Source organism: Schistocerca piceifrons, chromosome 8 (assembly GCF_021461385.2).
Source record: "Schistocerca piceifrons isolate TAMUIC-IGC-003096 chromosome 8, iqSchPice1.1, whole genome shotgun sequence".
Lineage (NCBI taxonomy): Eukaryota > Metazoa > Arthropoda > Insecta > Orthoptera > Acrididae > Schistocerca > Schistocerca piceifrons.
Genome location: NC_060145.1, coordinates 16,977,310 through 16,994,260, shown reverse-complemented (window position 1 = coordinate 16,994,260; position 16,951 = coordinate 16,977,310). Strand labels below are relative to the sequence as shown.

General features: G+C 42.1%; 1 protein-coding gene across 1 annotated transcript in view; it reads left to right on the top strand.

Annotated features, from left to right (window-relative positions):
• The window catches only part of LOC124711603 (UDP-glucosyltransferase 2-like), an 89,184-nt gene extending 78,628 nt beyond the window's left edge, over window positions 1–10,556 (top strand). The window contains exon 6 of the mRNA XM_047241764.1: window positions 9,826–10,556. Coding sequence (XP_047097720.1) covers window positions 9,826–10,126 — 301 coding nt within the window. The 3' untranslated portion in view covers window positions 10,127–10,556. The remainder of the gene's footprint in view (window positions 1–9,825) is intronic.
• Window positions 10,557–16,951: the final 6,395 nt, after the last annotated feature.

Here is a 16,951-nt window from a genome sequence, read left to right as displayed (position 1 = left end):
GTCGAGCAGATGCGCAAAACTATAGGACTATATCTCTGACATCGATCTGTTGTAAAATTTTAGAACATGTTTTTTTGCTCGCGTATCATGTCATTTCTGGAAACGAAGAATCTACTCTGTAGGAATCAACATGGATTCCGGAAACAGCGATCGTGTGAGACCCAACTCGCTTTATTTGTTCATGAGACCCAGAAAATATTAGATACAGGCTCCCAGGTAGATGCTATTTTCCTTGACTTCCGGAAGGCGTTCGATACAGTTCCGCGCTGTCACCTCATAAACAAAGTAAGAAAATTAGAGAGATTCGAGCGCTCACACAGGCTTTCTGCGACACTGCCACGTAAAGTGCCCTCCGCCACACACCGTTGGGTGGCTTGCGGAGTATAAATGTAGAATGTGGATGTGTAATTTTTAGTGCTGAAGCGACGTTCCACCTTAGTAGAAAAGTCAACAGACACAAAGTTCGTATATGGGGTTTTGGAAACCCACATTCACCATTACACCACAAAAGAGACTCACCGAAGTTGAACGTGTTCTGTGCCGTATCCCGTATAAAGGTTTATGGACCATTTTTCTTTGCGGAAAGATTTGTAACAGGATTCCCGTACCTGGACATGTTGGGAGAATGGCTGTTCCCTCAAGTTATGGAAGATTCCCAGGACTTGACTTTCCAACAGGATGGAGCTTCGCCCCATTAGCACCGTGATGTACGAGACTTTTTGAATGACTGTCTTCGTCACTGCTGGTTCGGTCGCAGGGGACTTCTGGCCACCGAGATCTCCTGATCTCTCACCCTGCGACTATTTCTTATGGGGTTATGTGAAGGAAGCTGTTTACGTCCCGCCTCTACCAACCACTCTGAACGATCTGCGGAACGGGACCCCTGCTGCCGTGCATTCAGTAACAGCAGACACGCTTTCGCGCGTGTGGGACGGCTTTGGCTACCGCGTCGATGTTTGCCGTGCAGCCAGAGGTGGTCACATTGAACATTTATTACATTTTTAGGTGTTAAATAATTATTAAAACCTAATTATTTACAAATTATTAAATTTATTAAACTGATATCAAACATTATGAAAACAACCTGAAACTTCCTCTTTCCATTGGTATAAAGCTTGTTCATTTTTGATTTGAACTTGAATAAATGCGAAATTTTTTAATGCGTCCATCATTCAGAATAACTATGCGTATCGAATGCCTCACTGTGTAACCGTTGTCAACACAGACGACAAAAGACGAACGCGTACTTCGCTTGTCAACAGCATCCTCACTGTGGCAATGCAACGTATTGTATAGACAAGCAGCAGAATTTCTTGTTTTCCGTAGCCAGGATAAACTCGCGCAGTACCTCTTAGAAATATGGGGAGAGTTTCAGATGAAACATATTTCTGCGGCCGGTGTAAGTTATGGAAATGTTTATGTACTGGAATATGTGCAGCTCATCTCCTCCCCCGAATGACGTTCACTCTTAATAGATGACTTTAAGGATTTCCATACAAGCACCGTGTTGATGGACAGATCATCAGATGACACGTGCTCTGTAGAGCAACTGACGAAAAAATGGTCGGTACCTTCTTTCCGCAAATTGCACTACGACTTTCATCCATCTCTTACGATTGTCATACCAGATAAATGCCTTATCAGAAGCACTAAAAGGAACCTTATCCGAGAGTACAAACGAAGTATACAGCACTTCTTTGATTCTCCCCCTATGCCACCAAAGACACACATGTGTTCGATTTCGTTTCTCAGGAGCCGTCCTTTGCCGTGAGGTGCGACTCGTCAGTTTCTACTGTTTTGTTATGACCATCTTTGGGGACACTGTAGTTTGTGACACAGACATAGCACACTTCGCGACCGAATCCGTAATAGTCCCACAGTCGTGACAGACACTTCATTTTCAGAAGCAGTTGCTTCTAATGTATAACTTTACACCAAGCAGGAAAAGATAATGACACTCTTTTCAATGCTCAGTTTTGACGTGTCAAACCGAGTCTTCTTTCTTACTGATGTCCTTTTCTTACATTTTATGCAATACAGCTCGAAGGGGAATTCGACATCACAGATTGTCTTGTAAAGACTTTTCCAGTGTACATATTCGACGAATTAATTTCCGGCAAGAAAAGTTTACTTTTGGTAGTTATCAAAACAGATTCAGTCATTACTAATTACGCCATTGTGTGATACTCCCCTGGCAACGTAGAAAACAAGATCCAGATTCGCCCGTCACGACAGCGAGGTATTCGTTGTATCGCTATTATTGCGTCCCCGACTTCGGTAACCAATGCTTCTTCCAAATTACCGATGCGTGCGTTTGACGTAGAATAGTTGAGCCGTTGGGGGGGGGGGGGGGGGTAAGATGGCACAGCAAACACATCTGCGTGCCCTTTCGAGACGCGGCATGACCGGGAGGTTGAAGGGTGGACGCAGGTGAATAGAGACAAAGCAGCATATAGCACCGTTTCTAGGCCTTGGAAGAAAGGTTAGGGTTTAACGTCTCGTCCACACAAAGGTCATTAGAGACTGAGCACACGTTCGGAATGATTTCAGGATGTAAAAGGAAACTGGCTGTGCCATTTCAAAGGAACCATCGCGATATCTTCCTGGAGCAATTTAGGGAAATCACGAAAAACATATAAATCTGCATGGTTGGACGCGAATTTGAACCGTCGTCCTTCCAAATGAGAGTCCAGTGTGCCAGTCACGCGCCATCTCGCTCCCTCGAGACCCCGCAGAAGACATCACGAGGAAGGAGACCTTGGCCGGTATCACGGTCAAGATAAGCAGCGTCGCTACCCAATGCCAGAAACGTTATCTCGCTTTGAGTGCCCGCTGCCTAGCGGCTCCGCTGAGCCACGCGCGCCCTGTAAGATCGCGTACTCGGCGAGGTTGCTGGGCACACTTCGCTACCAGCCAATCCTGTTCCCCTCGTACTGTGACACCGCTTGGCTCAGCGCTGCTGCGTCTTGTTCTCTGCAACTCGCTACGAAACATCCACGTTAGAAAGATTTTCACTGGTCACGAAGCTCAATTGGACGTTGTTTAGCAGATATTAAACTCTAGCAACCGCAACTTCATCACTTTGCTGTTCGAAAATCGCTGCTGGGTAATTTCCAAGAACGTATGAAAGCGATATATATCGAACGCGCGACTGTCGCGGAACAAGACAGGCCCCCACAACCGCACGAGAGGTCGACTGTGAAGAGCGGACAAATTGAATAGCTGGCCGGCGGCCATTAGAGTGGTAAACTGACGCGCGGAGTTCGAATGTTTATACATCGCTTTTGGTTATAAAATGCCTCCCCTTGAGTTAGGTCACAAACATAATGCCTCATTTAAATACCTCACTACAATATACTTTTTAATTTATGAGCAAACAGCAACTAGTCACGGTTTATGAATTTATCTTACGTACTACATGGAATCTGCCGTAGCTAAGAGTTATGTACTGGACCCCTAGCATTTTTCGTAGTTCATTTACGATAGATGTACGCAAAATGCATCAAAATACTCGAAGATTTGCCCACTATATAGACATTTTCTGACTCTACCCTACTTCAGATTTTATGACGAGAAGTGCGTTATATATGGCATAGTGCTTTGGCAACTCACGACCAAATTATCATGTTTCAACCTAGCCTAGACCATGAAAACACTACCGATCAGCCAACTTTCTTTAAAATGATGAGAACATATAAAATGGTATTCTGTCGGTCGGAAATCTTGCCTCCTGACAGCGTGTAACCATTTTTGTAACAGCTGTGGTTTTGAGAAAGGAAACCTTCAAATAGATGCACAGACATTATGCTAATACCGTGTTACAAAAACATTTATTAAGCAAGTGCGCTGACGTACAAAACAACTTAAAATATCCACATACCTGTGAAATGTAATATTCGTTCCTTTCTCGAATTTATTTGTACAATTAATCGCTGCACAACTCTTCACCATTGTACTTCTTTTGAGTGGAATGTACAGACAGTAGAATTACGAGTAACAAATACTGTATGTACGCCCCAACAAATATACAACGTAGAATAAGGGTCTTCATAAACAACAATACTACACAACACATCAGACTACAACCACTATAATGGCGTCCAGCCGAAGGTTCAAATTATCCCGCGACTGCAGCGCCATCAGTGAGTCTACTTATATTTTACAAGGTCTTTGGAACAAGACATCGATTTTGTTTACAGCGATCGGAACTATTAGAACAAAAGACGAAGATGTGGATTTCGGTTATAGCGTTGGCAACAACAAAAACAATGCATGAAAATTGTCCAATGACGACGTTACATGTTATTCCAATACCTTGCTTGTCATCCATATCTTCGTACTGGGAAATTCCGAGGGTGCATTCTAGCAACATCTCTCAAGAAAACTGGCAAAGTCTCACAGGGATGTTTTATAGCATGTAACCGCAAATTGTGAAAGTAGATGTATAGAAAAATACAGATCATCTCGGTCTCCCCATCGCCCTTCTCTTCAGACGGATGATTTCAGGGATTACCATAATCGCTTTATGTTCTGTGTGTGCACAGACTGATCATCGGAAGACAGAATGGAATACAAACTCTTGGTGAAATCCCTCTTCATTCAAAGCGTTGTGCGATTTCCATCTATTTGTAATGAGTTTGGTGCCAGGCAAATTAAGTTCTTAACAAAAGGCACTAAAGTTAATTTAGTTCTGGAATACACTTTCACAATGAAACATTTTCTTGAAGCTCCTTCTATGCCTCTGAGTACCCTAATCGGTTCAGTTTCGTTCTTGAGAAGTCGTCCGTTCCCATATTTTCGACTTGTTATGTGCAATTCATCTGGTTCTACAAACTTTTTGACATCATCTATTGGACCACTACCATCATTAGTCACAATTACGTAAAACACTTCTCGACAGAAACCGTAATAGTCACAAACAGTACTAATCGACAGTCCAGTTTCCGATACTGTCTTTTCCAGCATGTAATCTTTAATCCGGTAGGAAACCAAGATGACGCTCTGCTTATTGTCAGTTTTAAAATTATCAAACAATGTATTTTCTCTTATACTCGTTCTTTTCCGGCTTTTGCTACAATACAGCTGTAATGGGAACTCAAGATAGCTACTTTTTCAGCCAAGTATGACGCAGTTGTCCCCATAACAATCCAGGCAATTTCTAATGTTGTGATTCGGCAGCAAATAGGACTTACGACAGAAGCCTAAGCAATTTTCAATGGTACTCAACCTAGGGATCAAATCACGCCGCGTTTGGTATTATAAGGACTCAGGGGCCCCGACTTATAAAAAATATTGGGGGAGCCTATACTGGGGGTTTTGCCCTGGGAAATTTTCTAAATTTTAGATGAAAAATAGTGAGTTTTAAAGCTTTTTTTACGCATTTTAGAGTCATATGATCAACATTAGAACTCCGAAAACTGGACTCTCGATAACTCGACACTCTGGGAAGTTCGACAAACCTGATACCGTTTTTAGCTTTGAAAAAAGAAACAAAGCATAAACACACACAGTATTTTCGTAAAAAGCTAGTTTAATTTACAGTAATAATCATGCTTGTAGACTATTACAGAGCAGTGAGTATATAGCTCTGAAAAGACTGAAATTATATTTAAATAAATCCTAAACTATCATTAAAAGAATAAAACATAAAATATTGCTGTCGCACAATAATAGCACTTTCATTAATAAGTGAAATAGACAATTTAAGCTTACTTTGAATAAGGCTCAGGGATCATTAAATAAAAGGAATATCTCAAAGTTAATGCTTTAGTACAGTTGATAAAGTTAATACAGTATGCCTAATACTTTCAGTCAAGAAGTATGTAAATAGCGGGTTTTAATTGGATCTTACACCCTAAAAATATTTAAGTATTTTCGAATAAGTAATACAGGAATATAGTTCAAAAATGGTTCAAATGGCTCTGAGCACTATGGGACTTAAACTGCTGAGGTCATCAGTCCCCTAGAACTTGGAACTACTTAAACCTAATTAACCTAAGGACATCACACACATCCATGCCCGAGGCAGGATTCGAACCTGCGACCACAGCGTTCGCGTGGTTCCAAACTGAAGCGCCTAGAACCGCTCGGCCACAACTGCCGGCGGCCAAGTGCTGTCAAAACTGAAATACTAAGTGATTTAGGTCTTTATGTAGATTGTTCTTATTGCTGGTATTGATACTATGTATTGAGTTATTGGTTGGAAATAGAGATATTTCATTAAGGAATAATATACTGAGAAGCAGTGGTTACAATTCAAAGTTCCTTGAACGGGTTTGTACATGATGTTCTTGAATTTACACCAAAAGTGAGTCTTATTACACGCTAAAAACTTTTGCTCGGTATGACGAGTATGCAAGCTTTTTTATATATATATATTTCGTACGTCCGACATCATTCTCATCGCTAGTACAGATTTGTTCACGAGCTTCAGCAATTCTGTGTTACGCCCTTCCAAACTGAATTTATTATCGAGTTGTAATTCCAGAAATTTAACATTGTCAATTTCTTCAATCTGCATGCCTTCACGTTAAACCAATGCTGGAAGGAAATCTCTTACAGATTCTGAATTGCATATAGTGGGTATTTTCAAAATTTAATTTCACCTTTAGACCATTTATTGATGTCAGTGAAAATTTCATTATCAGCCATTTCTAAATTTGTACTGGACTTGCTACTTACTGCGAATTTTCAGTCTGTTGGGAACAGAAGTAACCCTTTCTGCTCCTCTCAATAATACCAAATACTGCTCTTGCAAAGTAACCTTGTTGATGTCACGGATATGTATTGACGTTTTCTTCCGTCTCGAAGATATTATTTAGCCTCAGCGGCTGTTCTGTGTTAGTTCGGTTAAAATGATCAATAAATAAACTAAATTAAAGTCGAAATTAGAGCAAGTGGCTTTACTTTTGAGATGTTTGAAATATCAAAGAAAAGAAAATGAAAATAATTTAGGAAGAGAGGCGTCTTTGTCACTCATTGATATGTAGTACTTCTAACGAAAATACAACATGAGAACAGATGTATTCTGTAAGGGAGGAAACAGTGTCACTCGAAGCTTCCTGGGAAATGACTTCAAAATGTCGTGTCTTCCATGAAGACTCGATAGCAGTCGACTAATAAAGAACTCCGGAGACGTCGTTTTTACTTAACGTATTTCACTGCTTTTGTATTTAAACTTAAGTTACGTCATGTGACACCATGTCGTTTCACAGCAACTGTGCATTTAGCATTTATCGCAAACATGTCACTTTCGATACGATTTGTTAGAAGTAAATTTCTGTTAATGTCCCATCGCCGGTAAAAGCTTTCAGGAGATTGTGATGAGACGCAGTGTCAGAAGTTGAGTGACTACACTGCACTATAGTGGGTAAAGACATGTAGTTATCAACTCCAAAGGAGCAGGTTTGGGTCCTGCTATTTTCAAATATTTTTAGACACCAACGCATTTGTAAAACATTCTGGTACTTTCTTATTAATTTAATTGAAGTAAGTTGTTTAATATTTGGTGTTATACACATCTCTGCCTGTCTGTGTTGAGTTTGTTCGACTTTTTGACCATGCCAGGGAAAGGGGCTGAACAAATTCTAAGAACAATAGTCTGAACCCCATCTACATTAACTGGGAAAATCGCGAAGGTAACGCGAAAATGAGTTAAAAATGTGCTAATGTAAGTAGGTTCATATATTCACCAACATATATGGATGTGACACTAGAGTTGTGTGACAAGTTCCGTTTTTTTTTTACATGCACTATTTTTGGAGTGCACGTGCTAATACTGCATTGCATTTCTAAGGTGTGGAGGCCACGTAATATTCTGTAAACATAACTAGGAGACATTTATAGTATAGATTTTGTTTCACGAATGAATCAACATAACTAGAAGACATTTATAGTATAGATATTGTTCCACGAATGAATCAACGGACACAGTATAATTAATTGAAATGCAACAGAAGGCTTTATTATTTATCTACGATAAACTACACATTTGTCCTACTGAACTGACATCAAAATGAAAGGTGTGTAATTACTTTGGCAGGAAAAGAAATGAGGCAATTTCTTGCATAGTATACACTTGAGTCTGATTGGAAAACAAAGATGTGACTTATTCACTGGTCTGTAACCTACAAGTCATTTCCATTTCTGCAGTAAGAATGTGAAATGTTAGTTGTGACACGTTGACGCAAGGGGAGTCCACCACGGAACCTTTACTGTAATATTGAAAACAGCAACCATTCTCATCAGCTCCATTCACAGCACAGAGCAGACACAACATTACTTTCACGTCACAGTGGGACTAAATAGAATTATTGTCCCTAGCTGCTGGTATCATATCAACACGATCACAGTGCTGTATTGTTAAAGGGGATGCCTCACCGCTTCACTACTGAGCTCAGAATAACCTACAAATGACCCCCCCCCCCCCCCTCCCGCCGCTCATCGCCACTCACACCTTACTTCTGTAATAGTCTATGCCACCACAAAAGTCTACGGCAGTTGGAAAATGTGCTGGACAAGTGCACCTCATTCTGATGTCACTTTCCAGTAATATTTGAGTGGTACAGGCTTCTCCCATTCTGAATAAAATAGAATAGAATATTTAAGCTTTGAACATGTTTACATGTAATTTGTGTCATATGTTTTATAATTTACAGTGATTGTACAAAAAAATAGAGCAGAGTCAGTTCTCTAATTTTATTGTTTTAATTAATCCTTCTACCTGATTCCATATAAATCCAGAGGTTTTAAATTTTTCAGTTAAACTTAGACCAAAATTTTAAATCTCAGTAGGCTAACTGATATTACTTTCCACAATGAACGTTGTATTCAGTATTTTGAGGTTCAGGGCCCAACTTACTCATCAGTTGAGAGCAACAGTCAACCAACAATGAACAAAATTTGCATTTTTAAAGTTTTTTCGTAGTGGTCATTAAGACAGAAGTACACATTATTGATGTTGCCAAGAGTGTTCTAAAAGCTGTTTTCAAATTCTGGACCCTACTTATACATCAGTATCTCTCTGAAAAGTATGTTGTTCATATAATTCAACAACAGTTAATGAGATTTGTTTCTTTCAACATTTTACTGTAGGCATAAAGTACCCCACTTCCTCCCCCCCCCCCCCCTCATGCATTGTGGAAAATGCCTTGATACTGCTAGGATTAATTATGATTGACAGCTGTCCCAAATAAATTCGCTGACTGAATACCTTAGCATCAGCTGTATTAATTACAGATGTACTAACTACTGGTGGCATGAAAATTTGTGCTTGACCAGGACCGGGACCTGAACCCAAATTTCCTGACAACCGCAAGTGGTTGCATTAACCACTTGGTCTACCCTGCATGCCTTCCTGACCGACCCAAACTTCTACATGTCACACTGTCAACATACCCGTATCATAGTCCCTTGCACTCATTACTTAATGGTCATAGCCTCGTTCTCACAGGCACATGAATACGGGGTAAAGCTGTGAGCATTAAATGATGAATTTGGGGGACTACTGTATAGGAACGTGGCCAGTGTGGCACATGGAAGTTTGGGTCGGTCTGCGAGGCATGCACGGATAGTCGAAGTGGTTAAGGTGACTGCCTGCAATAAGCAGGAAATCCATGTTCGAGTCCCGGTCCGGCACAAATGTGTGTGTGTCACCAGTAGGCAGTGTATCTAGTACAGCTGATGCCAAGATATTCGTGGTCAGAGAATTTATTTCAGTCGGTTTATTGTTGACACACTCCCTAAACCAATTTTATATCATTATTTTTTTTCCTTTTCTTTCCTTGCACACTAATTGTACTGGGTACACGTATAAAATTATTTCAGATATATGGTGAACGCAAAAAAGTACTCCAGGCTGTTCCACGACCGACCGGAAAAGCCTCTCAATACGGCCATCAACTCCATAGAGTACGTACTGCGCCACGGTGGGGCGCAACACATGCGGTCTGCGGTTCTGGACCTGACGTGGTACCAGTACCTGCTGCTAGATGTCATCCTCTTCCTGCTGGCGTGCGCAGCAGCAACTGTAGCGGCAGCAGTCGTGGCAGTGAAGGTCATTGTGAGGCTTATTTCCAGCAAGAGTGGCTCAGCCTCAAAGAAGGGAAAAGGAGTTAAGAAGGATTAGAAGCTGTCAAGTTGAGGTCCCAGGGACCTATAGACGCTGCAAGCTGTAGGATGGATCAAAGTGAAGTCTGCCAGCTGCAGAGTGATTAGAGAGGAAATGAGACACCAGTGTTCGATATTTATTTATTTTTCTTGGAGCAGTAGCTACCTCTTGATGTACAAACGGACACAAAATAAAACGGTACAAGAATACTTTATGTTCATCTCAATTATCAGAGAAAACCATGGAGTGACCTAATGCAGACTATTCACTAATTAATAATTGTTCAAAACAAATACTTTTCGTATTTTCTACTTACTTACAGAAGTTTTGTATGTAATTACGTTTTTGTACTACATAACTGAGATTGCTTTAGGTGCTATGTACAATATTCAAAAAGTAAAAACACTAGAATATTACAATAAAAATATAAACCAATATTTTAAAGTAATCTGTTATTTTCTTTTCTCAAATGTTCCATAAATCACAATGTCTGTATGCAACTATCCATACATTTTTTTATCTGTCGAAAACTCTTATAATAAACTTATCTCTACAGCTGAGATGAAGCTAGAGGGCTGGTTCTCAGAGCAGAAGTGGTGATTCAGGTCTTGGTAGTGGGTGAAAACTACTTAGGCTCTAGGAAGAAAGGTAGTAGTACACAATTCTAGGTGGTAGTGTACAATTCTTGATGTCTAACTACACACTAGTAACCCAGGTAAAATCCAAATCTTGTCACAGTGTCTAACGGAGAGAATGCACGTGACTACAGATGATGATCGCCAAAAGGAAGGGGAAGTTAAAGTTCGTGGCTCCTTTGGTGCTTCTGGAGAAGAGTATACTATGTGCCGACGTTGAGTCTGACTGACTCTGCCACTCCGAAATTTATATGTAACGATGGATTACAAATATGTTAGAGACTCTTGGTTCTTAAAATGGTGTGGAGTTTCCGGATTGATTGCTTGCAATGAATCACAGAAAGCGGAATAATGTTGCTATAAAACACTGTATTGCAAAATGAAGATACAACATGAACATGTGTGCACAGATAACTGTTCACAGCAAGCTCCAAATACCAAATACAATCTCCTCACAGGAGCTCAACTGCTGGTGAGGTCCACACAGTGCCTCTCCTCCAGGCTCTTTCTTCTGGCAGAAGAATTGAAGAGGAAGGAAAAGGCCTGGAGAGGATTAGGATCGATTAATTGAGAGGAAGGTTACAGTACTAAACGGTGAGGGCATTAGTCCTGCAAATCCGAAGCAGAAGGGAGAGGGTGTGCTAAAAGTGGACGGATCCAGTCAGAGGAGTCAAACTATAAAAATGAGGAAGTTAAGACACATGCAGGAGGAGGTAAAATAACGGTAGCCAAAATATAAAAACTGGGAAAACAGAGGGGTAAAAGATTGGTCTTTGCAAGGGGGAGTGGTCATTGATCCCGGACTGAGAAAACAAGAAGAGAGGCCCCAACCACAACCACCCTGCCCCTGCTCCAGGAGAGAAGCAAAACCTTATATCTGAAAATATAAACCACTTTATGGACCAGTTCAGCCATCCATTAATCTTCTGCTAATATTAAATTTAGGGATTCTGAAAGAGTATACTTAGTAGGGAGTGCAAAAAGAAGGGATCATTACACCAATGTATGGGATACTGTCAGTCTGGCTCCACAACCATATTGTGTGGGTAGTTCGCTATGCAAGAGGAAACAATGAGTGAGCCTGGTATGACCAATGTGTAGATGGCATAATACAGTGGAGACAATTAGGAAAAGGAGTGCAGTTTTATATATCGCCCATCGGACAGTAACTGGTCCTCGCCCATACATTTAGTCCCCAAAAAGACGGCACAGTGCGCCTCTGCGGCGACTATCATCGCCTCAACGTGCAGACAGTATTAGACAACTACCCGATACCACACAATCAAGACTTTGCGCAAGTACTTAGCGGAGCACGCATCTTCAGTGTCTCGGACTGCCGCAAGGCATATTTACAGATACCAATGGAACAGAGTGACATACCAAAGACAGTAGTGATAACACCTTTTGGCCTGTACGAATTCTGTTACATGCCTTATGGTCTCATAAACGTGGCCCAGACTTGGCAGCATTTTATAGACTCACTCCTGTTTAACTGCACATATTGCTACGCATACCTCAAAGACACACTAATTTTTTCCCCCTCCGACAGGGAACATGAACTCCACCCGGCCATGATACAGGACTTATTGACACGTAACGGAGTCGAGAACAATAATGACAAGTCACAACTCCGCTGCAACACTGTCACTTTTCTGGGGTAGACCGTCTCTTCGGATGGTATAGGCCCCCCCCGCAGGAGCGGTTTGACTGCATTCGTGATCTACCTCTCCCAGTGTCGTTTTGTGAATTACACCGGTTTTTAGGAACCGTCAATTTCTACCGTCGTAACCTGCCGATGGCGGCAGCAATTCAAGCCCCTTTGACTGATGAATTGGCCGGGAAACAAATCTCTGACAGTCGCCGAGTACAGTGGTCTGACAACATGGTGAGAGCTTTTGAAGACTTTAAATCAGCATTAGCACGTGGTGTCACTCTCACCCACCCTTTGCCAGATGCCTGCATCTCTATTACAGCGGGTGCAAGTGATTTTGCAATAGGTGCAGTCCTCCAACAGCATGTCAATGACTCGACACAACCACTCCGGTTTTTTTTTCCAAAAAACTATCTACAGCTCAACGTAAATCGTCAGCATTTGACAGAGAATTGCTTGCTGTTTATGAAGCTGAAGAATATTTCTGCACAGACATCAAAGGAAGGAATATAATAATTTTCACAGACCATCGCACCCTCGCGGAGCCTATCCGTAACCCCGCTGCTGACCTTCCCCCAAGTAGGTTTCGGCAAATGGACTTAATCTGCCACTACACAACAAACATCCGTTACATTCGAGGTTCAGAAAATGTGGTGGCTGACTACCTATCACTTATCACTGCAATTTCGTCCGCCATTAATTTCGACGAATTGGCTCACTTACAGGACAGTGACACCGAATTGTACAACTTCCGACAGGACCCAGATACTTCCCCACAGATCGTTTTGTGCAACCTACCGGGCTCGGCCAAGCCACTGTGGTGTGATACATGCATGGGCACCACCCAGCCTATTGTTCCTCCTGTGCTGCATCGTCAAGTGTTCCCTACGTTACATAACCTGGCACATCCTGGTGCTAAGGCTACTACGCACCTGGTCACAGAATGCTTTGTGTGGCCAGATGTGAAGAGGGATTGTCGTACTTGGGCTCGTGCTTGTTTACTGTGCCAGCACAGCAAAGTCGGCAGGCACACACAACCCAGTCTAGGTAAATTTGACATCCTGAAAGGCCTGTTCCAACATGTACATGTGGACCTCGTAGGACCGTTACCCGTGTCTGATGGTTTCAGGTATATCCTGTCCATCATCGACCGCATTACACGTTGGGTGGAGGCAATACCCCTGCAGGACATCACAGCGGGTTCCGTAGTACACGCAGTCGTATCCTCCTGGATAGCTCGATTTGGCTGACCTACATCCTTCACCACCGAGCAGGGAAGACAGTTTGAATCCCTGTTGTTCGACAAGCTCTTCGTCCTCTGTGGGGCTGATAGATTCTGCACTACGGCTCACCACCCTCAGAGCAGTGGACTGGTCGAGTGGTGCCAAAGGACTCTGAAAGCGGCACTCATGTGCCACGGTGGTGAGTGGTGCGACGCCCTTCCCTTGGTTATGCTAGGAATACGCACGGCTTACAAGACAGACCTCCGGGCTTCACTTGCAGAGCTCCTGTATGGTGAGACCCTAGTTCTCCCCGCAGAGTTCATCAGTGACGAAGCAATCGCCAATCTATCCCACCTCCCCACGATAGTTGAGCGTGTCCGGACACACATAGCCGTGATCAGCACGCCTCCTCCATGACCACATACCCGTCCACAGATATTCCTGCATACGGCACTGGACTCTTGCAAGTTTGTTATGTTACGGGATGACACAGTCAAACCGGCATTTCAGCCACCTTACTCTGGCCCGCATCGAGTAGTGTCTCGCACGGACAATACTATGGACATCCTTGTCAGTGTCTGCCAGCAGACAGTTTTCCTCCAATGCATGAAACCAGCCTGGACGATCGAGGAACCTGTACCACACCCCCTCAACTCGGGGATTCTTCCATCAGGTGACGACCTCGATCTCATACAGACTGCTCACTCCCCTGTACCCCGCCATGATTGTATGTGCACTGAGCCTACACCTGTGGGCAACTCAGTGGTTGCGTATGAGGATACTCTACCCTCGTTGCACACAGGCAGTGCGTGTGACAATCCACAACCTCAGGCTCAACCACATGTTGCGTGGGACATTACCCCATCCCATGTGTGTGTTGGCACACAATCCCCCACAGAGTGTTCCAGTGTTTCTCCATAACTACGTTACTTTCCCCCCCCCCACCCCACCTAGTGCCCTCTACGTCCACTGTCAATGAAATTCGCGTCTCAATAAACGCCTCTGAGTGCCGAAGTGACGAGCTTTCCTTGCAGCTCCACGAGGGATCCATCTTCATCCTCCGCATAGGGGAAACTTCATGTGGGTCCACACCCATGTCACATATCACCATCCCGCGCACAGTCCCTATTCCAAATGGGGTGGATACACCTGCCATAGCTGCAACGTTCAGCACTGGTGGGATGCTCAAGATTCGCATCCCCCTCTCCACCTGTACTGCAACGACGACATCTGTGCCAGTCCAGTTCACACATGCAGGTCGACCAGTCTGCCCCTCCCCCCCCCCCCCCCCCCCCCTCCACTGGATGGTGGACTATACAAGCACTAGTCCACCCTGCACAGACAGTATGGACTCTTAGCACACGCTGATATCAACCAGTGAGCATCCCACAACGCCACTACACAGGAAGACACCCACGTCCTTCCCCCAGTGCTCCACAACCCGGGGGGGGGGGGGCTGTGGCGACCGCCAGTAACTCCACTAGCGAAGTGCAGAGTAAATAGTAAATGGTCTTTGGAGAGTCAAGTTACTGTGGGCATCCTGTCTACTACTTGACTGAGTGATATGCGTGTCATGAATTTCTGCATTGTTTTTCTTGTGTTTTCTGTAATTATATGAACCTTAATAAAAGTGTCTTATCATAATAAGTTGGAGTTTTCTGTGCATGGTCTGTCGGTATAGCCAAAATGTTTATGGTATTAAGGATATAGAAGCTAAAAAATTTCCTTTCTTGAACACCACACCAAAGAAGGATCAATTGAAATTACATGTATTGTACCCCACAGTAATGGTCTTAAGTTACCAAAGCATATAGTGATTGGAGTACATAGGCCACCAAATGCTGATATAATGTCGTTTATGGATAAACTTAGTAGTGTTGTTGGTCAGGCCGGTTCCAATGACCTTACTATATTAGGTGACTTTAATATAGATGCAAACTCAAATAGTATAGTAAACTTGAAACTGTACTGATCTGATATAATCTTGTAAATATAGTGAACTCTGACACCAGGATGACAGACACTTGCTCCACTACAATAGATTATGCTATAATCAACAAATATGTTATAGATAAGGTAATTTACAGTACCTTCTGTCAGGTGATAGAATACAAACATTCAGTTGTGCCTAAAATAACAAAAATTGTGCTACAGAAACAAATGCTGAATACCTCAAATATTAATGCTCTTAAAGACAAACTAGCGAATGAGAAATGGGATTTATGTGGAGACTTCAACATTCATATTGGAGAAAGTAATGACAAAGAAAGAGCTTTCATGAACTTAGTAAGCAGCTATGGGCTATTTGTAGGAAACTCTCTACCAACAGGTAGAGCTATTTGTCTTGACACAATTGTGACAAACCTAAATAGTTGGGACTACAAAGTAAGTGTGATGGATCCTATACTAGCAGATCACCATGCAGTAATCATGAAATTATGGACAAACTCATTACATACACAACAAACTCCCAGCTGGCATTCAAATTATGTATCCAGAAATAGAGTTATTACAAAGAAAAGCTTAGATGATTTCAAAACTACAGTGTCTTTTAAAGATTGGCATCAAATAATTTATGAATTGCCACCAAATTATGCATTCAATCACATGTTCCAGACCCTTAAAGTGAAATTTGATGAACATTTCCTAGTAAAACCCAAGAGATATTCAAATGCTAAATCAAAATGTAGACAAAAAACTAACAAAGTAAAGATGTGCTATACTCCTAGACTAGCCAAAATAAAATGTATTGTCCAAGTACTAAATGACAATGTCATAGCTGCTAAAGATATAGATATTAAGGATAGACTGTACTCTAGTTATTTACAGACCAAAAGGATCTACAGAAAGGAAGTAGAAAAAACAAAGAAGGAAAGCAATGCCAGATTTATTGAAGAAGCTCACAACCCTTGTAAAGCAACATGGGACCTGGTTAATGAGCACAGGAAACAGCCCACCTCTTGCTCTAATTCTTGCAGTCCAGATGAGTTTAACGACTATTTTATAAAAAAATAGTGGAAAACACAGTCGATGAAATTCATGACTTTGGAATAGATCCTGCAGCTGCTGTGAAATTTGAGAATAAATGCAGCATGGTAATGTGGAAGAGAGTGTATCCAAAAGAAATAATAAAAATTGTAAAAAGCTACAAATCTTCAGGGAGCCCTGATATTTATGGCATTTCCTGTACTATGTTAAAAACTATAATCAGTGAAATTGCACAGCCATTAGCAATAGTAATAAATAAAAGCCTCCATGCAGGGGAATTTCCAGATCTCTTGAAAGAAGCACGCACAGTGCCTGTTTACAAAAAGGCGGCCCACATGAAGTGTCA